Here is a 25,623-nt window from a genome sequence, read left to right on the forward strand (position 1 = left end):
TGTTATTTGGTGTCCCATCGTCAAAACCTGGCGCTTTTGTTTACAAACACTGGTTTCTCGTGAACTGCGCATGCTCAGACCATTCAGTGTAGACCTGTACAGTCTCACAATGCTTTTTTAACACATTAAGAGTTGCTGGAAAGCTGAATCAAACATACAGTACCACCATCCTCGCTGTTTCTAGAACGACGTACACTCTGTACATATAAATACAACTCGTACAGAGTGTCGTTCTAAAAACAGCGAGGATGGTGGTAGTGGTACTATATGTCACATTCAGCCTTCCAGCAACTCTTAATTACGGTTTAAAAGCTTTGTGAGACTGTACAGGTCTACGCTTGCTGGTCTGAGCATGCACCGTTCACGAGAGACCAGTGTTTGTAAACAATTTTTGACGGTGGAGACGCCAAATAACACAACACCGGTTCAGGCATTTCTAGTATTAACGTCCATATGTACGTGCCAACGTGTGGTTTTAAGGTTTTGTAAGTTTTCTAAAATACAGATAATGAAAATTTTAATTCATCAATGTTCTATCTGAAATATCAATATAGTATCATTTTCGCTTATCGGACTTATCGCTAGCTAGTATCGGAATTGTGGATTTATATCGGGTATCGGTTATCGGTTATCGCCTATATTTGTGTCTCTAGTTAATGAATATCGGTTATCGCCGTTAAGGTTTTTCATTATCAGTTATCGGTTATCGGGAATAAGGTTTTCTGTTATTGTGCACAGCTATGGTAATTACCTGGTATGTTTTTGTCTCCTTTCTTAAAAATCGGTGTCACGTTAGTCTTTTTCCAATCCGAAGGGACGATGCCTTGTCGCAAGGACATATTGAATACAGTTGTGAGGGAGGAGAGTATTTTGCTCTTTGTTTCTTTAAGCAGTATAGGATATACTTTATTGGGTCCGGGACTTTTATTTGTTTTAAGTGATTGGAGAGCTTTAAGGACTTCATCGGTTGTTATTTCAAAATTAGGCAATACATGCTCGAGATTTACATTAGTACTGGTGCTGATGGTAGTGGGAGGAAGACTGTTAGTATTAAACACCGAGGAAAAGTAACTGTTTAAGAGGTTTGCAATGTGTTGGCTGTCAGTCACTAGTGCACCGTCGCTGTTTGTTAAAGGTTCAATTCCACTTCTGATCGCCTTTCTGTTGTTTATGTAACTGAAGAAGGATTTCGGATTATTCTTACAGTTGGCTGCAATATTTTCTTCATATCTACGCTCTGCCTGACATACTAATCTTTTTACTCGTCGCCTGGCATCATGATAAAGTCTGATGTTTTCGGGCGTGCTTTGTTCTTTCTTTAACCTGTAAGACAATTTTCTCTCCTTGACTGGGTGTTTAATTTCGCTATTAAACCAAGGTGGGCTTTTATTAGTGTTATTTCGCTTCTCGCACAAGGGGACGAATGTGTTCTGCTGAGTGAGTAAATGATTTTTAAAGCTCAGAGAGAGAGAGAGAGAGAGAGAGAGAGAGAGAGAGAGAGAGAGAGAGAGAGAGAGAGAGAGAGAGATGCGTGTGTTATTTACACAAACATGCATATATACATAAACAACAAGGGACCAGGAGTCTCAGTGTTTGAAGAGTCTGACTAGGACTTTTTGCACAATAACTACTGGAGCGATTTCGATCAGAGTACAGGTATAATAGCATCACATACCCATGCATTTCGTGTAAAAGAAAAATTGAGGTTAACAGGACCGAAAACCGATAGACGTGACCGTATATGAGTACGACCACCTTGAATCGTCGTATGATAACATACTTAAGTCAATGTACATATGTAACCCCTACATTTAGTATATTGCTGGAGGGCAGGACGACAAGCAACCTCTCTTATCATCCATATTTCTATATTCAGAAGTAAAATTAATTTATTAGGTATTCTTCCTGTCAATGACGGTGTTTTGTGCGCTCTGCAGGTATCGGGAGGGCCACGGCGGAGGCCTTCCTGAAAGAGGGCGCGGCGATGGTAGTAGCCGTAGATGTCAACGCTGAAAAGCTGAAGGAATTTACCTCTGAACGTACGTATAAGACTATTCGGAGACTCACAGAAGGTGTCTTTATATATTTTTATAATTACTATATCCCCTTCTTGTAGCACCTTCATGAATTCCACTTGCTAAACATACATCAAGGGAAATCATGTTGTTATCAGTGTAGTGGTGGAGCAGCAACATTTTCCAGGACATTTCTCCTTTATTTCTTCATGCTCCTCCTCCTGCTGTGAGACAAAGTAAACAAATTAAGTGTATAAGTTATTAGTGTGGTGGCATGTGGCTCCACAGGGGTGGAGCGCCGTGTGTTGGATGTGAGGGATGCTGAGGGGGTGAAGGCACTGGCGAACGACTACCCTGACATCGACGTCCTCTTCAACTGTGTCGGGTAAGGCTTTGTCGTAGTCTGTGTCATTGAAGCACCATAGGAAAAGTGTTCACCACTCCCTCACACTCCCCTTCTACCACGGGTCACCTCAGCATCGTACACCAGGGAACACTCTTGGAGACCACGGAGCAGGACTGGGACAACAGCTTCGACGTCAATGTGAAGAGCATGTTCCTCCTTTGCAAAGCCTTCATTCCGCAGGTAGGTGCTGACACTCGGAAATTGGTGTCTAATTATTGTTATTAAATACCTACTATCATTAGTGTTTACTGGTGGAGTCGCTTTTTTCCCTTTTTTTTTTTTTTTTTTTTTTTTTTTTTTACAGCAAAGGAAGCAGCTCAAGGGCAAAAACATAAGGAAACAAAAGAGACCCCTAAACACTGCCCCTATAAAAGAGAGTAGAGAGGAGTGGCCAAAAGAGAGGTCAATTTCGTGCGGACAGTTATCTTGATACTCCCCTTTTGAAAGAGGTCAAGTCGCGTAGGCAGGAGAAAATACAGACGAAGGAAAGCTGCTCCAGAGTTTATCAGTGAAGGGGACAAAAGAATGAAGATGCTGTTTGACTCTTGCAAAAGGGACTTGGACAGTATAGGGATGAGCTGGAGTAGAAAGGCAGGTACAGTGGGGCCGTGGGAGGTATGGGGGCATGCAGTTAGCAAGTTCAAGAGAGCAGTCAGCATGAAAACATCGATAGAAGATAGAGTAAGAGGTAGAAGACTGCTAGTAAGTAGAGAGGAGTTGATGAGACGAAGAGCCTTTGGTTCTACTCGTGTGCGGAGTCACATGAGATGCATAGTCCGTACAAGAGCGGAAAAGGCCTTTGTATAATATGTGAGCCTTTCATTATTCGTGTGTTTTGCATTACCCCATATGAAAGTAGGTTTTAATAAGAGCAAGTATAAACTCCTTTTACAGTAACAGGCTTAGCATTAATGGAAGCTATGACTCTCTATAGTAGGGCCCATTAGGTTCTCAGAGGAGCTTCTTCTGGAGATAATGAAACTAAAAATGCACACAGATGATTCGTCGCAGCAAGGGCTCGATCATCAACGTGTCTTCAGTGGCCAGTTCTCTGCGAGGCATAGAGAAACGCACTTTATACGGCGCCACCAAGGCTGCCGTCATCGGACTGACAAAGGGAGTAGCCAGGGACCATGTGCGTCAGGGAGTCAGGTAACTCAGTGCCATCCTAAAGTTTCTTTGTAACTACGATATACGAAAAACCTCTCGTGGTCGAATTGTCCACCGAAGGAACCCTCACTAGACTACTATGTTTACTTTGATAGGTATTAGAGACCTTTGAGAGCATCCAGAAAACTGCAAATCACGGTTTCATTCAGTTGACAACATTCATTTTGATAACCGGATCTTCAAAACAAGAATATTCCTTGATATTTCTTGTAACTGTGCATTGACAATGAAGCACTAACCCTTTTAGCTTATCTTGGCCTAGGTGCAACGTGATATGCCCCTCCCCAGTGGCGACCCCCTCCTATGCAACCAGGTCCGCTGATCCCGAGGACTCAGACAAGGTAAGTTTCAGGGCGATGGCCGAACCTATACACTACTCTATTCTTACTCTTTTTATTTATCACCTAAAGTCCTATATACAGCAAAGCTAACCCACCGCTACTCCCCCAGGAACACATTGATTACATGGAAAACAAGATGATCGGCCGTCTTGCGAAGCCTGAGGAAGTTGCCAACTTATGCGTCTACCTCGCTTCGGATGAGGTAAGTCATCCCATCCTTTGCGGTGGGGACTCCTACTGTTTGAATGGCAAATGGTTTAAAAATCTCAACTACATGATGAAACTACAGTCTTACATTGGTTATTATTGCATACATTTTTCCTTGATGTTACAAGTGTTCCTATAAGACCACAATAGTGTCTTAACATTATAATTACGTTTGATCTTGATGAGGGGACACAGAAACTTCCATGAACAAGTGAAAACGATTGAAGTACTGTTGTCCTACATTGTTTATCCATCTGTCAGCACCTCAGAATCGACATCCTTATCAACCTTGGAATGAAGTTTCTTCACAGTCTTCATTAATTATTATCAACAATCATCGCACCCTCCAACAGATGAGGTCACCACTCATAGCATACCCTCTCCCTCACCCTCTTGTTACAATATCGACACCAGCAGCACTCTAGGGAGCAGCCAACACACAGCACACATCACAGGTTTTCATTACTATTACATTATTATAAACGTCGATACCTATAGTTAATATTTCACTACCTATGATCACAACAAAACCGTAAGCATTATTCATGATGTGTTTTCTTCTCGCTCCCAGTCTTCCTACCACACCGGAAATGTGTTCGTCATCGATGGGGGATTCACACTTTAAGTCTCTACCCCAAGAATAAAGAGATTCATCCACTGTTTGTCTGACTTAAACCTTGACGCCAGAAGCTCTCCTTTGAAATCATTTAATCCTTAAGACTCAATATTATTGATCGAGACGACATACAGAATCAAAACAATACTCACCTGAGGATCACAAGTCAGGAAATCAATCCCTCTACTACAGCTAGCAACAACTTGACTTATGCGGGACAGTGCACCAGACAGTATTCTGAGCAAAGGTCGAGAGGGGAAAGGAATGGGTCTTCTGACTTTTTTATATTTCAACAACGGGGATTCATCGGCTTACCTGAATTTTTTTTTTAGATGCCAACAAGGCCCCTGCCACCACCATTAGCAGTCAGGTGGGATAAAGCCAAGGTGGGTAACATATACAAACATGTCGGAATCTTAACATACGATATTTTATTGTTGTTAAATCTTTTTTCTTGTTTGTTGTAACTTTCTACAAAAGAAATATTCATACATAAGACAAATAAAATGACAGCTATAAAAAAAGTGTTCACACGAAGAGAAATTCAACCTGAAAAAGATGTCAATGGAAGGACACACACACACACACACACACACACACACACACACACACACACACACACACACACACACACACACACACACACATTGAACTGTTTAGGCATGTTGATAGCGATACCAGAGTGAAGATATCGTAGCAATAACTTTCATCATTACTTTTTGAGTGAAGTGTAAGATTATCAGATATTTATCTATTGCTATATGGGTTTTTTTTGTTTTGTTTTTGTGTGTGTGAATGTGTTTTAGTTATTTTAGTGCTATGTAGAACTCAAAAACGTCTATCCATTCAAAACTGCTAACTTAATCTTTCCCTGAAGAATAGAATAAAAGATGGGGGTTGTTTGTGTCTAGGACGCTTTGGACACTGACGTCACGCACTCTGTCATCGTCGTAGAGGCGCCACGTGGGGTCAGGAGGGCTCCTGCAGAGGGCAGTGTACTTAGGGGAGGCGGCCGTCCCCTCAAGGGCAATGACCGCAAACAACTCGTACGAGGAACTGTAATAAAGAACACTATCTTAGGGTCGGGTCACACATATGCGGTTCAGCGATACGGTTCATCGCGGATAACTATCCGCAATGAAACGTATATCCATCCGCCATAATCCCCCACTATCCGTAATAGTCCGCACGGAACCGCCTAAATTCAATCCGCAGTGAAACGTATCGCTGAACCGCATATGTGTGACCCCAGACTTACAGGAATAATCACGGCAGAATATTTCAGATGATAAAGGATAGTAAATACAACCAGAATAGAATCGAGGATTATATGATGTTAATGATATAAAGGCGTGCATGTGGGAATCCTTACATACCTATTGCAGCTGACGATCCTCTGCAGCTCGAGCTGGGATGGGAAGCCGGTCCTGGTCTTTTGATCGTTTCTGTGTGAAATCGTGCGAGTTAAAAATATTGTTGCTATAAGATATGCAGTAAAAAAGAATGATAAGTAACATGCAAGAGTAGCTTCAAGGAGCAAAGGGTCGGGTAATGGTAACCAGTAACTACTCTACCTGGACAGCTGGATGACCAGGACAGGAGGCAGACGAGTGATTTTGATTTCTTTACGACACTGGTGACTGCGAACACAATGAGGGCAGTCGTGCTCCACGCCCAGAGGCTGATAGTGCTCCGCCAGTAGGTCCTGATGAAGGATGTTGTTGCTAATTGAGGTATTTTAGTATGTTTAATGCACAACTGCACGTAAGTGATGCATGCATTTGATAACGGAAGTGTTGAACAGACCAACACAATTAAACAGCTGTGTAGTAAAATAATCGGTGTTTAAGGGATTTCCGTCTGTACCTGGAGGGAAGATTTTTTGTCTTCGGTCACGTCCAGACTGATGGTCGAGAAGTCTTCAGCCACGCGGGTCACGTTCAACCCCGTCCAGCGACAGGTCACGGTTGACACCTGTGACCCGAGGAACTTCCGCGACACAGAGTCCTCATCAACCTGGGAAAGGGGAAGGGGTGAGAAGGCACCCACTATGTCACGAAGCACCACAATCAATGAATATCAATCCAGTAGACATGGTAGCATTAATCTGAGCTTTGACACGCCATGATGAATTTAATTAAGGGTCTCTCACCTGCCACAAGTCGCGTTGAAGCCGAGTGAACAGGTAGGTCAGCAGGCCGTGAGCGCCGTGCCCATGGCTTCTGCTGGACGTCCTTTGCAAACTACCGACAACTTCCTGCTGAAACAAGAGTCCTAGAACCTTGCACACGATCTCACCTCCCGACATGAATAATCTTTCCTACACAAGCAGGTCAATCAGATATCCAGTTGTTACCCCAAAACGTTTAACCTTCTACGGACATAATCATGTAAAAACAATTTTGATGGTATGTTCGTTTTTAGCTTTACACTGCAAACATCATGACAGCAATGCCTCTTCAGACACTTCAAAGATACACGAAAGAGTTATTTTACGTCATAAGAATGCTCCATAAATCGAAATACCTACATATGGAACTGAAGTTAGGGAAAAGCCAGTTAGTGATCAAATAGAAACCTTACCTTAAGTCGGTGCACCTTGGCGTGTATCTCAGGCTGCACGCCAGCCCGCAGCGCCTTGAACACCCCGGCCAGCGCCGTCGAGGCCTCCCCTTGTGACACCAGATCCCGCCTGTAATGCCATTTGATTCTAGTGCCAACAATGCACACTCCCCTTGCAGCTGGCATTACCTCTTCCTACTTCTTCACTTAACCCCACAGACTCCCTTTGCTATATATCCGCCCCGCTGATCCCAAGTAGCACCCATATCAAATGGCACATGAATACTGACTGGTCAAGACATGATGGACCTCCTATTTATACCCCTTCAGCTGTGCCCCTTTCCACGCCCCTGTTCCAGCCCCGGTCACCTGTAAGCGTCCGAAGTCAGGTAGTTCCGAAAATCAGTGACGCTGTAGAGGCACTGGACGACAGAGTTCATGGAGCCGCCGTCACCCACGTCAGGAAGCCCAGACGGTGTCCCGGCGGCCTGCAAACACACCGAAATTGAAGCCCGTAGATCAGGGGTTCCCAACCCCCAGTGGTACATTTGCACTAATGTACAATACATGGTGTTTTAATCTGCATTCAAATTGCACAATGCCATGTTTGTTTGTTTGTTTCAATTTCCTCATTTTAGTAAGCAAAACTTATTTAAATTATATCATCAGTCTACACATACAGATTTCATTATAAAATAATATGAAAATATTACAATTTCACCGTTTTTTACCCTAAATTTTTTGGGGTACACGGGAACCTATAAAAATGCCCAAGGGGTACAGAGGAACAAAAAGGTTGGGAACCTCTGCCGTAGATGGACAAGTATACGACCCAGGGAACTGCTACTACTACTACTACTACTACCGTCACGTATCAAGGGTATAATAGATGCTGTTTTAATGGTATTTTTTTCAGCTACGTCATTATCGTCACAATCTCTGAACATTGTATTTCCTTCACTCACCGCCAGGTCAGGTTCGATATTTTTGTTTTTGCTGAGAAGTTTCCTCTGACGAACACCATACTTCGTCATCTTCTGCGTGACCTCCTCCAGCTCTGAGGTGAGGGAGGCTATCTTGTGGTCGCTGGCCTGCCTTTCACTGGCTCGAGCTCGTCTTTCTTCCTCCAGCCTTGTCTTCACCTCCTGCAGTTCTCGTAGAATCGATGCCTTCTCCTGTGTTCGTGTTGGGGAAAGGTTAGATTGAGACAGCCCGGCATAAGAGATCTCCAACAAGTATTCCTAGCTATTATATATAAAGGCATGTAAACTGAGTGACAAACAACACTGTAAAACGGGGGAAAAAAACAGTACAGTTGTCACAATGGCCCTCTGTCACGAGATTAAAAGAATAAGAATGTGTACTATATTCCAATGGAACAGCGTGAATGAGTAGTATATTATAGAACTACCTGCAACAGCGTCTGGATATCAGTGTGGCCAGTGTCTGAAGTCCCCTCGAGGGCAGCATCCTGGGCCTTTGATGGTTTTCCCAGCCGTTGTGTCTGGATTATCAGCTCCTGTAGATGTTCCTCGACTTTCACCTGGAGGGCATATGAGGGAAATGTATATAACATAAGTACGTACTCTAGGACGGTGGAAAGAAGATTGCCTTAATGCGATATCAAAATGTTTCTCACCTTTTCGAGTTCAGTGGAAAAAATGTCCCCTTGAAGACGAGCGATGTGGGCGTCCTTGGAACGTAAAAGCTCCTCCATGTCCTCCTGCCAAGAACGGGATCATAGATTATTCACACACACACACACACACACACACACACACACACACACACACTCACCATTTCTTTCTTCATAGCCTCCGCCTGTAGCTTCTGTCCACTCTTGTTGCCAACTGTAACGGAACGAATAATCCATCCTTTCTGCAAGACCAAAGTAAGCTTGTGTGAAACAATCATTGTAACACGTCATTTTGCTGCAGTATCACACTGATATTTTTTTTCTTTCCTATGGTCCCGAAACATGCAATCATCACCAGTTTGCACCACGTATTTGGCTTTCCTTTTTGCGCACTGGCTTTCAGAGTTCGAATCCCAGGCCAAAGGAATCTACTTTTACGATATACCTTCCATGCTAACCAACAAGGGGATAGGTAACGTATGTATGTCACTCCAAGGCGAAAGAGATAAAACTGCAAACTTACAGTCTTGTGTGTGTAGGATGGATTAAAAGTGTAGATGTACAAGAAGTCACAAAAATACAAGTAGGAGAATCTATATACGCAAGACATACAAACACAAGGCTTTATGGCAGCGCCTGGGAATGATGGAGCAGCCTCAGCATCTACCTTTTTGGAGGTGGTGGGTGGGGGAGACTTTGAGGCTGACGGAAGAGAGGCGCTCCTGTTCACGTCCCTGTGTTCTTGCCTGGGAGTTTCTTTTCCCTCTCGATGAGTGCTCTTACGAGACCTGGGCCTTGGCTGCTCAGAATTGTCTGTGCGGGTGTGTCTTCCTGCTCTCATAAACGATTTCTGAAAAGTATAAATGAAATTGTCAGCAGAAAGTAACAGACTATAAATGCATGACCGTAGTGACTGAGATAGCTATGATGAATACATCAAACAATATGTTGAATTTAACCTTTGACACCTATAATTTATCAATGTTGCCTTTCAGCCGTCCCGGCAGGGCCTCTCCACGTCATCACCTGTGGCTGCCTTTCGGCCTCCTTCTTGAGGAAGTGATGGACGAGCATGTGGCCGTTCCGTTTGGCCACGTCCTTTGCCAGACGTCCATTCCTATCCTTGTTTGTGATCTCGACGCCTCGCTCCACCAGCCACTCCACCAACTCCAGGTCCCCGTACGCGGCAGCGTAGTGGAGGGCAGTGCCCCGCCCACTCACCCGCGATTTCAGGTCACAGTTGTAGGCATCCAGCAGCTTCAGGGATTCGAGTTTTCCCTGCAGAGCCGCCCAGTGCACCGCTGTCCTACCTTGGAAATTAAGGGAGCTTTTTTTTTTCTTTTTTTTACAAGAAAGGAGACAGCTCAAGGGCACAAAAAAGTAAATAATAATAAATAAATAAAATCCTGTTACTCGCTGCTCACAAAAAGAATCCAAAGAGGTGGTCGAAAGAGAGGTCAATTTCGGGAGGAGAGGTGTCCAGATACCCTTCTCTTGAAACAGTTCAAGTCGTAGGCAGGAGGAAATACAGAAGAAGGAAGATTGTTCCAGAGTTTACCAGCGTGAGGGATGAAAGAGTGAAGATGCTGATTAATTCTTGCATAAGGGGTTTGGACAGTATAGGGATTAGCATGAGTAGAAAGTCGCGTGCAGCGGGGCCGCGGGAGGGGGGGAGGGATGCAGTTAGCAAGTTCAGAAGAGCAGTCAGCGTGAAAATATCGATAGAAGATAGAAAGAGAGGCAACATGGCGGCGGAAATTAAGAGGTAGAAGACTATCAGTAAGAGGAGGAGAGCTGATGAGACGAAGAGCCTTAGACTCCACTCAGTCCAAGAGAGCTGTGTGAGTGGAGCCCCCCCCACACGTGAGATGCATACTCCATACGAGGGCGGACAATGCCCCTGTATATGGATAGCAACTGTGCGGGGTAGAAGAATTGGCGGAGACGATACAGAACGCCCAACCTCGAGGAAGCTGATTTAGTGAGAGACGAGATGTGAAGTTTCCAGTTAAGATTTTGAGTTAAGGATAGACCGAGGATGTTTAGTGTTGAAGATAGTGACAGCTGAGTGTTGTCGAAGAATAGGGGATAGGTGTTTGGAAGATTGTGTCGAGTTGATAGGTGATGAAATTGGGTTTTTGAGGCATTGAAGGACACAAGGTTCCTTTTACCCCAATCGGAAATGATAGTACCTAAGGTCTGAAGTTAAGCGTTCTACAGCATCCAGCCTGGAGTCATGTAATTCCTGTTGAGAAGGTCTTCTGTTGAAAGAAGTTGAATAATGCAGAGTGGAGTCATCAGCGTATGAGTGGATAGGACAGTTTGTTATGGAAAGAAGATCATTGATGAATAACAGGAAGAAAGTGGGTGATAGGACAGAGCCCTGTGGAACACCACTGTTAAAAGAACAGTGACCGTCTACCACAGCAGAGATAGAACGGCCGGAAAGGAAACTGGAGATGTTCTGATTTATATGAAAGCAAACAGTCATAATCATATTTAAATATATATATATATATATATATATATATATATATATATATATATATATATATATATATATATATATATATATATATATATATATATATATATATATATAAGTAGGTTTTAAAAACTGTTTCCATTTAATGAACTAGTCATATAAATTTATATTCACACTGTTTCTTATCTCTCCACAAGTGATTATGATGGAATGTTACACGCATTTACTGCTGCCTACAAGCAAGGGAAGCTCTGTTAACTTGGTCCCCACCTCGCTGGTCGACCGCCTCTTCTTCAGCCCCGCTGTCTAGCAGGACCCTCATGACGACGGTGTTGCCAAAGCAGGCAGCCAGGTGCAGGGGCGTCGCTCCTGCCGAAAAATTGTCTCAAAACATTTTATAGTTCGGTTACCGTTAATAAAGTCATGGATGCGGATGCCTGGAATGAGGACGTTACCAAGAACTGCCACGTAGCCTATTGTCTGACCGGCCCCTGAACACTCTTTATATCCTTCTGTATCACTGTGTATAATGTTATGCTAAAACATAGAACTTTATATATATATATATATATATATATATATATATATATATATATATATATATATATATATATATATATATATCAATTCACATATATACGTGAGTATAAGTACAGCCGATCCATTCTGATGTTGTCATCTTTCTGTAGAGAATCTAGTTATCCATACAAGAAAAAAGGGAATATATATATATATATATATATATATATATATATATATATATATATATATATATTTATATATATATATATATAAAAGGGGAGATGAAGCCTGTATGCATGCACATACCCTCCTCCCCCGCCGCTGTGCTCCTGACTTCAAGATCGGCGGAGTAGTTCAGCAAAAGTTTAACCATTCCACTGTTTCCACTTGCTGCGGCGTGGTGTAGGGCCGCCCATCCACTTCTGTCCACCCAGTCCACCAATGCCCCAGCCTGCACCGCCTGCTTCACGCCTGCCTCGTCCCCTTCCTCCGCACACTGCACCTGCACCGGGTTGAACACGTATATGGTGATTACTGTTTGTCGGGGGGCTACAGTTCCATAAGCCTGCAAGGTGAGGTACTGGCTGTCACCCTCCCAAAATGCTCAGACGTTTCATTCAATAGTCCACAGTACCCGGCAGTGAAGGAGTGCTTGGTTATGGTGGCGATCAGAGTTCTTTCGGAACAAAGTCCGTAAAAAATATGCAAGAATGCCACCATTGGTTACTGAACCTTGCCACTTACAATATAAGGACTCTGAGAACGGAAACGTAGTGGAGGTCAGCGAAGTGGAAAGGATTTAGTAAGATGGCATATAGTTACAAATACTATCACTTTCGCCAGCCTCATCTTAAATCTAAGGAGATTTATTTATTTACGTTTTGTCATGTGCCATCCTAAGTCTATATATAGACTTAGGTGCCATCAAGAACTTGCTCTTTCAATAAGGCAACCACGAAGATAACGACTGTCAAGGACGATGATACTTCAGCAGTAACGTTAATGTTAATAATGTTAATGTTAATAATGCTAATATTAAAACCTGCAAAGATCTGAACATCGTTAGGTTTCTTAAGGCCATCATCACACTCCGAACACCAGCAGCACCGGAGTTATCCTTAACCGGATGTTAAGCCTTGTAGGTGCACAGTGGTTCATTACCAGCATCTGCTGAGCTCTTGACATGTTCGCTGAGTGTTCCTCAAGTCTTCTATCCTTGCAATGACTTCTGTTGGCAGGACAGTTTTATTTCAGGCTTTGTTTTGTTTTATGCATTTGTGGCAGAACTTTTTCAATATATGTCATTTTTCCTATCGGAATGTTTAACTGATTTCATCACTTGGGTTTCATATTTGTAATTATGTCCCTTTCTGTTTAGCTTTCTTCGAAGTAGAATAAAGAACTCGGAACAGCTTCCCTGCGTGTATCACTTGTAACAATGCCTCGGTACACTGGCCGGGCGGCACCGTTCTAGGAACAGAGCTGCCGTAAAGATAAGATAACTCGATATTGGCTAATCTGATTTAGCCAAGTGCATGCCTTAGCATATCTTTGGATCAACAAGGGTGATTTCCAAGGAAAAATGAAGTATTAAAAACACTCCCAATTTATTGCTGTCAAATGGTTGACCTATATAGTCCCAAACCGTCGTCTTTATGATATTTTTCTTGTAATTCATTTGCCGCCAAGGGTGCGGCCAGCATGACTGGGTAAGCAATGAGTCATATACACCTCTCTCTCTCTCTCTCTCTCTCTCTCTCTCTCTCTCTCTCTCTCTCTCTCTCTCTCTCTCTCTCTCTCTCTCGAAAGAGAAAAGGATGAAGGGAGAGACTTATACTAGGAATCATTATTATGAATAAAATAACAGTAAATGGATTAGAGAACAGGCAAATAGAAAAGATATAAAAATATTTAAATTAAAGAAACGACAATATGGTTATATGATACACAGATATAAGGACTCGAGGGACTCAAGTCCTTTGCCCCGACCTAAGCCCACGTAGGACCTTTGAGAGTCCACCTCGCGTATCAAGGTAAAGCTGGGGACATACCCTATTGCTGCACGTGGCCTCGGTGCTCCTCTCCGTCTCATTGGTCCATAATCTTGTGGTGGGTAGTGTGATAACCAGCTAGAAACGTTGACACAGACTCTAAAAGGCCTTAGTGGACGCCCTGGTCACGCCCATTACCTCATGACAAAGGGCGAGTATGACATCTGGGTTACCACACCTTATCTCCCTGGTTTCCGCAGGTAGCCTACTTACTTATCGACCAGCCCGAGAGAGAGGGTGAGCTGCTGAGTAGGGATGTGCGTTTCGATACGAGTAGTGCTTAATTTACTCGGTTCTTGGATTTCAATGAGAAGTACATACCAAGGCCTGAGCATAGCTGGGCACGATAACAGAAAACCTTATTCCCGATAACCGATAACTGATAATGGAAAACCTTATCGGTGATAACCGATATTCGTTAACTGGAGACACAAATATAGGCGGTAACCGATAACCGATACCCGATATAAATCCACAATTCCGATACTCGCTAGCGATAAGTCCGATAGGCAAAAACGATACTATATTGATATCTCAATAAAAAATCTTAGATGAATTCAAATTTTCATTATCTGTATTTTAGAAAACTTACAAAACCTGAAAACCGCACTTTGACACGTACCTATGGACGGTAATACTAGAAACGCCTGAGCTGGTGTTGTGTTATTTGGCGTCCACACCGGCAAAAGCTGGTGCTTTTGTTTGCAAACACTGGTCTCTCGTGAACTGCGCATGCTCAGGCCAGCAAGCGTAGACCTGTACAGGCTCACAAAGCTTTTTAACCGTAATTAAGAGTTGTTGGAAGGCTGAATCAGACATACAGTACTGCTACCACCATCTCCGCTGTTTCTAGAACGACACTGTACAAGTTGTATGTATTTATATATACAGAGTGTCGTTCTTGAAACAGCGAGGATGGTGGTACTATTTGTCTGATTCAGCCTTCCAGCAACTCTTAATATGTTAAAAAGCTTTGTGAGACTGTACAGGGCTACGCTTACTGGTCTGAACATGCGCAGTTCACGAGAGACCGGGTGCCTTCAGTACCATGGCATGCTCACAAACGAATATGGAATATCAAATTTGAGGCAGTGATTAACATTTTTGGGGCAAAGTTAAATGATTTTTCTCTTCGATATATTGATTTTTTGAGTCTAACATAAAAAAAAATAACCTAGTGTTTAAATGTTAATGATCTCAGTATGAAATCTCTTCACCGAAGATATTTCATACCCCAAAGTTTTTTTCAAACAACTCTGGGCGCCCGGTCCACGCATGCGCAGTAGGGAGGAGACAACGTTTTTTTTTTTTTTTTTGGGGGAGAGGTGGAAAAAGTAGTGATTATCGCTGGTTTGGTCACAAAAGTAACGAAGATACCGATATATATTTAAATAAGTAGCGGATGGCCGATAACCGGTTTTGTTATCAGCGATAAAGTATCGCGATAACTTATCGCGATAACGCCCAGCTGTAGGCCTGAGTGCGGGTTAACCAGCATCTTCAGTCCTTCAATCCTTCCGCAGGTAAACTCTGTAGCAAGCAGCCTTGCTCTGTTTGTATTTCCTCCTGCCTCATTCATGACGCTCTCATCTAGTCACTCTTTTCTGTTCTCTTTTTTAGAGCAGCGCGCTTATCCGGCTTTTTTTTTTTTTTTCTTGTTTGATATCTATATTTTGAGGTAGCTTATTTTAAACTCTGATAGAACAGAATATTCGCCTACACTTCCTTCAATTTAATATTAACTAAAGTAGAAATGCAACGTTTTCGAACTATATCTGATTAACCCGGTAGCAGCGATCGACGGGCCAATTAAATTTGTGGCTTTACCGTGTAGCAGCGACGGGCCAAATTTGTCCCATGATTTAGCCCCTCAAAAATAGATGATATATAAACTGATCACAAGTGCTTTAATTGATGTAATTTTATTATGAAATGCATGGTTTGTGTGAGTGATGATTTTTTCTTATTTTTCTCGCTTCGAGGGACCATTAAGAAACATGATCCCCGCTGCTACCGGGTTGATGTACTCACAGATCTCCATGGGGTCTGTGTGGTCTGAATTTCTATGTAAATCTACGTAAATCCAGAAATGGCAATGTATATAGGTCCGTATATTCACCGTGGTCTTTAAGTAACAGTGATGATGACCATTACACTACCACTAATAACAATAGTAATAATGATGATAATAACTATAGAATAACCAAGACTAGTAAATGTTCACTATAACCCTGTAACAATCGATAGGTGAGTAGCTCCTTACTCTCCTTACACGAGCAGCGCCGACGCGGGGTGACGTGCGGGCCGGGGGCAGAGGGCTATTACTGCGTACATGCCTCCAGGTGAGTGCCACAGAAGTCCATTTACCTACCACTCTTGCCACTAACAAGCCCGAGGGTGATAAAAGACCTGTGGTAGTTCCAGGAGTTAGGTACGCTAGAGAGAAGGATCAGGTATCTCCATTCAAGGTCAGCTGTTGTGTTTTGCCGCAAGCTACAAAGTCTTCTGTGGTAATGCTAGTTATTGTTATTATTATCATTGCTTATTATTAGTAGTGATAGTGGTCATCGCCACTGTTACTTAAACACCTAGAAAAAATAAGCCGTGTACTTCCCGTCTTCGAAAAGTACCAGTTTATTCTTTGTTCCTCTATTTTCCATTTATTTGTTCCTGTTCATTTTGGCTACGTTCAGATTATGAGTGAATCATATTAAGTGTCTCCTAACTTTAATGTGAAGCAGTGAAAGTAATGGTGAGGTCATGTCATCATTCTCGGAGTCTGTTACCTAACAGACTGGCCTTCACCTCAGCCTTGAACAGTGCCAAGTCTGTCCCTCTCTACCCACCGTGTAATGCCCCTGGGCCGCAGCACTTGCATGGTTGCCAAGCTGAAATGAGTGGCCCACCCCTGCCCCCCTAATACAGACGGTTATTGTAGTACTCTTGTATTGTGTGACTGAATGGTAGATGTCCAGTATTACACCCAACTTGCTCTCCACGGTAACCTCAACAAGTGTTTAGATTGTCTAAACACTCATCACCACTGCCACCAAATCTACACTTTTCCATTCAATTCATCTTACATTCTATAGTTATAGGTTAGATGTGTAAATACTTCATCATTTTAATCTTTTGTCAATTGTTCCCTGTTCAAGGGGTTAGATATTTGATGACTGTCATTATCATCAGTTTTGTTGGAGCAGTAGTTTTCTTGCCTCCGATGCCCTTACAGGCAACCTTCCCTATTTATCCAAGGTTGGGACCGACTCTCAGTTAGGCTGGCTTGCCCCGGAATAGGCTGTGCTAAAGTACCATTGTTTTGCAATGACTAGGTCTGTATTCACTGTGCTGAAGAATGAAGGTAATGCTTCCACAAGGTTGTTTAGGGGAAGTTTTTAAAAGTTTAAACTATTAATAGCATTCAGTTTATAGGTCTAAAGATCCTAATATTTCCTGATATAATGACGTTCACTGTGGTTTGTTTTCAGATATACTTCATAGAGAAATATTTGTATTTGCACCATGTTTGAGACTTACAAAGCTCTCCCAAAAGGTCATTGAATAAATATTCATTGCGAGTATTAGTCTGCGTTTTCGTCAGTTTACTGTATGCCAATCTGGCATGAATAAATATATGTAATCCTAATATTTTCTCTTCTTTTCAGACCACTAAAAAGAAATGCTAGCCTACATTTCTCGCTTCCCTCTTCGGGTTCCAGTGAGGATGTTGCCCGTATGTATACTATTTTTATAATTTTGTTCTAATATCATGGCATACTACATAAGTAGCAAAAAATATTACCTTTTTGTATTTAACTATATATTTATGATCATATATTACCAAAGTTTTACTTTGTTTCATCTCTACTGTATTTCCTTTACTGTAAATTGACGTTTTTGATCTCTGAAAAACCTATTTTTTGGAACCCGGAATGACTAGTGCACGATAGCTATAATGTGAGAGGGATACTCGCTCTCGCAATAAAGCCTAGAGAAAAACGACAAATATCCCAACTTCTAGACTATAATGAGTCTAGGCTACACTAGAAAAAACAAATAATAATGTGTGAAACAGTCGAGTGAAGCAATCGAGCAGGGTGCTGGCAGTGCCACCTGGACACCTGTAGAGAGAGGAGCCACAATCCCCATACTTCATTCTTTCAAGGTGCTTCGACGAAGGCTGGAGGAACCTTCTGTGGGGAAGAAGGGGGGAAATAAGGCATGTGCACTAGTCATTCCAGGTTCCCAAAAATAGTTTTTTCAGAGATCAAAACCGTCATTTTGGGAACCCTCCATAACTAGTGCACGATAGCTAACTCCCAACTGGGGCAGGGGAGAAGGCGACTCCATCGAAGTGCCACAAACCTGAGTCTCCTTTTGTGTCCCAAGTCGGTAATGCGTAGAGACGGCCTGAGTCACCCGAACTTAGCATAGTGTACAATCTTGAAGAATTCTCTCTGTTACCCAAGAGGGGGAAAACTAGTACAACAAATCCAAAGGAGCACTGGGCCAATTCATTTAAGCCAAAATGTAATCACAATAGCAAAGAACCACGACCGATAATGACGCAGGTCAAGCGAACCATATGGACGCAGTTCATTCGTCACAAACACGGCCGCTCTTCTCATCCATAACACGGAGAGAGAACGCCAGTCCGGGAGAGGATACAGATCCACGCCTCCAGGGACGAAAGGGAACCAAATGAACGCAAGCAAGTCAAACGAACCATATGGACGCAGGTCATTCGTCACAGACATGACCGCTCTTTTCGTCCGTAACAAGGAGAGAGAACGCCGGTCCGGGAGGGGATAGAGATCCGTGCCTCCTAGGACAAAAGCAAACCAAATGGACGCAAGTCAAGCGAAATATATGGACGCTAATCACTCATCACAAACATAGCCGCTCTTCTCGCCCGTTGGTGGCACGGGGAGAGAGAGCTCCGGTGCGGAAGGGGGTCAGAAAACCGCCGCTTCCAGGGATGAGGAACTTAACCCGGAAGTACGTAGCAGCGGGGATCAAGTTTCTTAATGGTCCCCCCAAGCAAGAAAAATGAGAAAAAATCACCCCTCACACAAACCATTTCATAATATATATCCAAGCATTTGTGATCAGATTATGTATCATCTATTTTGGGGGTTTATATCATGGCACAAATTTGGCCTGTCGCTACTAAACAGTAAAGCCACAAATTTGGCCCGTCGCTGCTACCGGGTTAAGGGGAGGCGCCGCCAAAAATGGGTATTTTTTTACTATTTCAGCCCAATTTTAAAAGTTATCCCATAAAATAGCTGGACATGTCACACGTTTCCTTTGAAAGTTTGGCAGCTGTACGACAATTCTTTCCCTTTCAAATAAATTGATTTGTATTACTGATTTTGTGGTCCCCTACCTGCAGAAACCTCTGTTTTCTGTAGAAAACTCATATATGTTTCATTTTGCCTTCTTTTGTCTGATTTTCCCCCCCTTTTTATGAAAAGAGTGTCATCATACATCTTGCAAAATTCCAGTGGCAGCCAGCAAGCCTCGGAGGGTGTGGTTGAGTGAATCAATCAATCAATCACTTAGTGCATCACGAGCGCTCCTCAGAGGTACACTTGTACTTTGGCAGGTTTTGAAGCTCAGGAAAAGAAAAGGAGAAGCCCAAAATAAAAGAAAGTAATGAAGAAGAAGCAACAGGAGGCATCCACAAAACACTACAGCCCAGGAGATATCTAGGGCGGTATTCACAAACATACGAATTAACATAACTACGTAATATTGATTTAGTGACCGACGTTAACGTCAGATTCACGAAGCAAACCTTAGGTCAGGGTGTATCAGGACACCCCTCCTCCCGAAATTGATCTATCTTTCAGCCATTCCTTTTGTCATGCCCCGGGAGCTTATTTTTCTATTTCCTCTGTTTTCCAACACGTCCTCTGCGTGTATCGAAACACACAAGAAATTAATCAAGATCAGGGTATTCGCTGGCTGCCTGGAATTGAACCCGCGACCAGCGTGACGGGAGAGCCATTCCTTACCGAGTTGGCCAAAGAGGTACCCCACTGGCTAAGTGGGTTATGGGAGGCTCGTTCATCAGGCATAGTCGCCGCACTACACTTTAACTCTTTTTAGGAGCAGTGAGTAGCAGGCTTTTTTCCACATTTGTTTCCTTTTTTTGTGCCCTTGATCTGACTCCTCTGCAGTAAAAGAAAAAAAAGAAAAAAAGGTCGTTTGAGGCACGTAAAGTCAGCAAGGCCGCTGATTGGTTGATGACGTCATTGGCCTTGCAGCGAATCACAAGCATGTTCACAAAACCGTCAGCCAATCGTAGGGGCTCCCCCTCCAGCTGCCGCTTCAAAACAACCCGTTCTCTTTTCCCATTTTCTTCCTTTTAAGGCAAACTGTACTTAATCTTAATCTTGGAACTTATTATTTCGTCATTTGCTGCACATTAACGTCAAGGTAACTCTGCTGTTCGATGTCTTGTTATCTAAAAACATGTTTAAGGGGAAGAAAATAAGATAAGGAGGATAAGTTAAGCAGGAAGAAAGCAAATTAAAAATAATATGGCACATATATTGAGGCAGACAGGAACCAAGGACGGAAGGAAGGAACGAGGGAAAGTTAAGACTGTCTTGCCATATCTGCAACCCAACTCATGGGCTATCACCCGACAAAGGTCCATGGTCCCACGGAGCGACAAATGTAGAAATGGATGGATGAGGAGGTAGGAAGATGAAGGAGGAGGGAGGTCTGGCAATCTCCTGGCCGGGCGTCAGTGTTGCCATACCGCCCACACTTATCATATGCCTCTCAAAGTGCGTATATCTCATCATTTTATAAAGAAATGAGCTTCCTCTACTTGCAAAGTTATATTTCAAGTTGAAAAACACGATTTATAAGCATTTATTCGTAAATATGATAATATTGTTAGCGTTCATTACACCTCCGAGGCAGTAGTTATTTAACAACATATTTAGCGTCACACAGAGCGCGTTAAAGTTTTGTGAATCATGCGCTAACCCATGACATCACCGATTAGTTGGTAGTTATTACCGCATGAGCTTTGTGAATCTCAATGTTCTCAATATTGTACCCAATATCGTACATATAGAGTGAACATGCTGGCCCCCATTAATGTTTTTAGCTCTGCTCTTACTACATGTTATAAATTTCATTTGTAATTTTTTTTCCTTCAGAAGCACGAAAGCTATTATGCTGATACATGCAGATCTTATTGCATTTACCTAAGTCTTCAAAGAAAGAAATACCTTCGAACAATTGAAATGAAATAAATGTACCCTCCACTAATGCTAGGTGGCACCTCCTGTTAAGCAAGGCACAGGGAAACCAGGCCAAGCAAAAGTGGTCACACAGTTTACTGTGGCAGTAGAGCGGGAGAGAGCGTCTTGACGGAGCAAGGCGGCTTGAAAGAATGAAGTATGGGGCTTGTGGCTCCTCTCTCTACAGGTGTCCAGGTGGCGCTGCCAGCATCATGCTCGATTGCTTCACTCAACTGTTTCACACGTTATTATTTGTTTTTTTCAAGTGCAGCCTAGACTCATTATACAGCACCCTCTCGAGTTTCGCGATTAGTCCTAAATTCTTACCATCCCGACTTTTGTGCATTATCACCCCAAGTTTCGCGCTGCTTTGACATGTACGGGTCATGTCTACTTACCATTGCCGTCACGCACAGTACCTTAAAAGGTAGTATCACACTGGATGTTTTCCTCCGAATATTGTGGCTATGGCAAGAGAGAGAGAGAGACTTATTAACACGTTAACTGCATTTGAACTTCCCACCGCCTCCTCCCTGTCACGTTTGGTTCAACTCGGCGCAGCCTCAATACCATGCGAGCCCCCGAATCGAGAGGAGGTGTGTAGCTTCACCCTGGTTAAGAGCCCCTCTCGTGAAAGGTGAGATAGAGAGGATGAAAACAAGAAGAAAGGAGAAGGGTGTGGGGAGGGAGGGTCAGAAAGGAGAGTCAGGTCAGGGTTTTGGTCAGAACATAACCTGATTCAGGTCAGGTCATGTAGATACCTCTCACACACACACAGAAGGTGAAATGAGAAGGATGTGGGGAGGATGGGGCAGAAAGGAGAGTCAGGTCAGGACATGACCTGACAAAGGTCAGGTTATGTCCTGACTTCTTACACACACACACACACACACACACAGAAGGGGAATGGTGTGGGTAGGGAGGGGCAGAAAGGAGAGTCAGATCAGGGTTTTGGTCAGGATATGACCTGACTTAGGTCAAGACATGACCTGACTCTCCCTTCTGCTCCTCCCTCTTCCCACCCTTCTCATTTCCCTCTGTGTGTGTGTGTGTGTGTCATGACATGACCTGACCCTCCCTTCTGGCCCTCCCCCCTACACCTTTCTAGCTTCCCCTTATGTGTGTGACGCACACCCGGAAAAGTTGCCGGTTGCCCAAGCTGCCGCCAACGCGGTGGGAAGAAAAAGGCCCGGTGTGACACCAACTTACGGACAACCAACAACTCGCTCCCGGATGGGCGTACAGACGTTGCCAGTAGCCACAGCAGTTAGAGGAAAACAGCCAGTGTGACACCGCCTTAAGGCAGTGATGTCACTGCTTGGGTGAGTGCCGGTGATGGTGTCATCAGACTCCCAGCGAATCACAAGCGTGTTTTCAGAGCTCAGCCAATCGTAAGGCTTCATCTGTGGCTTTAAAGTGACCTGTTCTCTCCCTGTTTTCTTCCTTTTTCCAAGGTACATGTTTTGAGATAACCAGGAAGTAAAAGAGGAAAAAAAGTGAGCTCCGGGGAGCAGCATGAGCCAATTATAATGGTGCCACTGTAAACAGTTGCCTGAGCTATGACGGGCTCGGGGCCAACCATCATGCCCAGATGGATTGTCTACCAGTGCCGTAGGCCACATTAAAAAAAAAAAAAAAAAAAACGTAAAAATAAAAAAAATTTACCCAGGTCGGAACAAATAAGTGCTTTTTCAGTGTTTTCAATACCTCGAGTTTCGCGATCCTCGAGTTTAGCGCTATACCTTCAGAACGAAGCGAGTGCGAAACTCGAGAGGGTACTGTAGTCTAGAAGTTGGGATATTTGCTGTTTTTCTCTAGGCTTTATCACGAGAGCGAGTATCCCTCTAGCATTAAAGCTATCGTGCACTGGTCATGGAGGCCCCCAAATATATATATATATATATATATATATATATATATATATATATATATATATATATATATATATATATATATATACAGTAAAACCCGATTATCCGAAAAACCAGATTATCCGAAATTGATCTGGATAATGCAATTAAAAATTTTTTTTTCTATACTAAAACGTTATAAAACATCAAAAATAAATAAAAGTAACTACATATGTACTATATTAACACATTTAAAATTGATAAGAACAGTTAAAATGAATATGCTTTCAATACGTATTTAAATAGCTCAAGGTCACACTTGCAAGCTTGCACAACCATTCACAATCGCACTCTGCAACATTCACAATTCAGATCTGCAACGCCACAAGTATCAACATACACTGGTCCAGACAAGGAGACACACAGACAAACATACAATAAAACATTTACATCACATGTTTTACGTTGCACTACTTTGTTTAGCGAAGCGTGTTTGTTTGGTTTCATTGTTTACATCGTCAGTCGGCGGCAGTCTGGCCCCACACTTCACACTGGGTAGTCAGACGCGTTCTACCTGTGCTCAAAATAAGAACCAAGGTGCAAGATCAAAGTGATATTCATCCAAACAAGAAAGCAAGACACAATGCCGACGATCAAAATGGCGATAATCCGATTATCCGAAGAGGCTTCCCCTTCCATTTCGGATAATCTATATATATATATATATATATATATATATATATATATATATATATATATATATATATATATATATATATATATATATATATATATATATATATATATATATATATATATATATATATATATATATATATATATATATATATATATATATATATATATATATATATATATATATATATATATATATATATATATATATATATATATATATATATATATATATATATATATATATATATATATATATATATACACACACACACACACACACACACACACACACAGGTGACCCTTGACATTCATGGGGTTTAAGGAATGCATACTACTGTGAATGTTGATTTTTCCATGAATAATTGCTGCACCCCACAGATACAGTACAAGTATCTCTTGGAAGACACTCAAATCCATTTTAACAACTTAAAACAGCCTAAACCATCAAAAACATTGCCTGTGAAAGATAAAATAACCTGAAAGATAAAGTTTATAATGCATTAGGTTGTAAAATGTAAGAGGTTAGGGTGTATCCTATGCATCACAAAGTGAAAGTTTGACACAACATACTTCTATTGTTTTATAGATTAACTGTGTATTCTTTTCAGGGGAGCTCTGGTGCCCAGCCTGTGCAACAAGATCGCTTCATCTTACAGGGGGCAGCTATGCTTGTTGGACTTGGGCTCTGCATTTCTTCTTTCTCCCTCAAAAAACTCTCCGCTATGCCTGAAAGACCAAGACGACTTTTGTAGAATATCTGATGGAAAGTGTGTCACTAAAATGCTGTTTACCAATCCATCAGAATGGATCAAAGCACTTGGCATGCACAATTTAACATCGCTCGCCTCATCATTCATAGGGAGATTGCCTGATGTAATTATTCAATAATTGTATCCCTTCTTGGTTTTGTAGATAGTCTTGAGGGCTTATGTACGTGATGATCCAAAAGAAGATGTGGATACTAGTCAATACAATTATCGGAATCTGATATATTTGTTTTGTCATGAATTAAGTCACATTAGCAGAGAGAGTAAGTTTTCTTTGAAGTGGTATAACATTGCTTGATGTTCAAAGCTTTGATGTCTCTCCATCTTCACTCATATTTTGTAGTGACCTGCTGCCTGGTATGGGGGAGCAATTTCGCCTAATGCGTGAATGAGTAATACCCACATCACTCATGCATCTTAAGCATGTAAAAGCAACCCCCAGAAAACTTACCTATTTTTTATACCTGAAAGCACCTTATACTGTAATGCACAAGTCACATTTGGAGGGTATTATGCAAACTCCCATGTTGCCCATCAATAATTCTAACAGAGTACCCCACAAATCTGTGAATCTGCATATACCTAATTTGTGAATCTAAGCAAATAATATATATATATATATATATATATATATATATATATATATATATATATATATATATATATATATATATATATATATATATATATATGAATGTATGTATGTAGATATACAAACTGTGTTAATGGTTCAGCTTTGATTCAAACCCACATGGGAAACATGATTACTGCACTTTACTTATTTGGCCAACATATTCACAGAATGTGAGTAGACCCTAGTAAAGTTTTGTCAGTCCAAAGATTATATATTTTTATTTTCTGAAATTTTAAATCCAAAATACACTTAGTATCTCAATTTTGCCTGTATTTTCATGCCTCATTTAATTTCCTATTAATTCTTCATCTCTTATCTCGGTTTCCTTTCCTAGTTGTGTGTATTTACTATTTACATTCACTTTCCTCTGAGGATTACCACTGCTCCATTACCAGTG

General features: G+C 42.1%; 2 protein-coding genes and 1 long non-coding RNA gene across 8 annotated transcripts in view; 2 read left to right on the forward strand and 1 right to left on the reverse strand.

Moving 5' to 3' along the window:
- LOC127000051 (3-hydroxybutyrate dehydrogenase type 2-like) overlaps positions 1-4,796 on the forward strand; it is a 45,697-nt gene extending 40,901 nt beyond the window's left edge. For both annotated transcript variants that reach the window (XM_050863465.1, XM_050863466.1), the window contains exons 2-8: positions 1,938-2,039; positions 2,304-2,400; positions 2,493-2,601; positions 3,419-3,573; positions 3,854-3,932; positions 4,042-4,134; positions 4,711-4,796. In XM_050863465.1, coding sequence (XP_050719422.1) covers positions 1,938-2,039; positions 2,304-2,400; positions 2,493-2,601; positions 3,419-3,573; positions 3,854-3,932; positions 4,042-4,134; positions 4,711-4,764 — 689 coding nt within the window. In that variant the 3' untranslated portion in view covers positions 4,765-4,796. The remainder of the gene's footprint in view (positions 1-1,937; positions 2,040-2,303; positions 2,401-2,492; positions 2,602-3,418; positions 3,574-3,853; positions 3,933-4,041; positions 4,135-4,710) is intronic.
- A 367-nt stretch (positions 4,797-5,163) lies between these two features.
- Positions 5,164-14,652, reverse strand: LOC127000050 (ubiquitin carboxyl-terminal hydrolase 8-like). 5 transcript variants are annotated; one of them, XM_050863463.1, is made up of 16 exons: positions 14,634-14,652; positions 12,267-12,462; positions 11,676-11,807; positions 9,980-10,263; positions 9,621-9,803; positions 9,115-9,195; positions 8,957-9,040; positions 8,729-8,860; positions 8,283-8,492; positions 7,687-7,805; positions 7,339-7,447; positions 6,908-7,015; positions 6,622-6,771; positions 6,330-6,460; positions 6,132-6,200; positions 5,164-5,811 (listed from the first exon to the last, which is right to left on the reverse strand). In XM_050863463.1, the coding sequence occupies exons 2-16, from the start codon at positions 12,331-12,333 to the stop codon at positions 5,616-5,618; spliced, it is 2,055 nt and encodes a 684-aa protein (XP_050719420.1). In that variant the 5' UTR covers positions 12,334-12,462; positions 14,634-14,652; the 3' UTR covers positions 5,164-5,615. The 5 variants fall into 5 exon arrangements, with proteins under 5 accessions (XP_050719420.1, XP_050719418.1, XP_050719417.1 ...); XM_050863461.1 differs by lacking the exon at positions 14,634-14,652 and adding an exon at positions 14,012-14,181; XM_050863460.1 differs by lacking the exon at positions 14,634-14,652 and adding an exon at positions 13,122-13,426 and having other exon boundaries at positions 11,709-11,807.
- A 3,024-nt stretch (positions 14,653-17,676) lies between these two features.
- Positions 17,677-24,674, forward strand: LOC127000052 (uncharacterized). Its single transcript, XR_007753762.1, has 2 exons — positions 17,677-17,744; positions 24,434-24,674. It is a non-coding gene; the product is annotated as an uncharacterized LOC127000052 (long non-coding RNA).
- The last annotated feature ends 949 nt before the right edge of the window (positions 24,675-25,623 follow it).

The sequence above is a fragment of the Eriocheir sinensis genome, chromosome 17 (genome assembly GCF_024679095.1).
Source record: "Eriocheir sinensis breed Jianghai 21 chromosome 17, ASM2467909v1, whole genome shotgun sequence".
Lineage (NCBI taxonomy): Eukaryota > Metazoa > Arthropoda > Malacostraca > Decapoda > Varunidae > Eriocheir > Eriocheir sinensis.

Bases quoted from the DNA above. Each gene is read 5' to 3' on its own strand.
- LOC127000050 (XM_050863458.1), bottom strand. From the start codon at position 13,145: ATGTCAAGAGCTCAGCAGATGCTG. The intron at 6,201-6,329 runs GTAGAGTAGTTA...GATTTCACACAG, and splicing joins CTGGTCATCCAGCTGTCCAG to AAACGATCAAAAGACCAGGA. The intron at 5,812-6,131 runs GTATGTAAGGAT...TCTTTATTACAG, and splicing joins AGGATCGTCAGCTGCAATAG to TTCCTCGTACGAGTTGTTTG.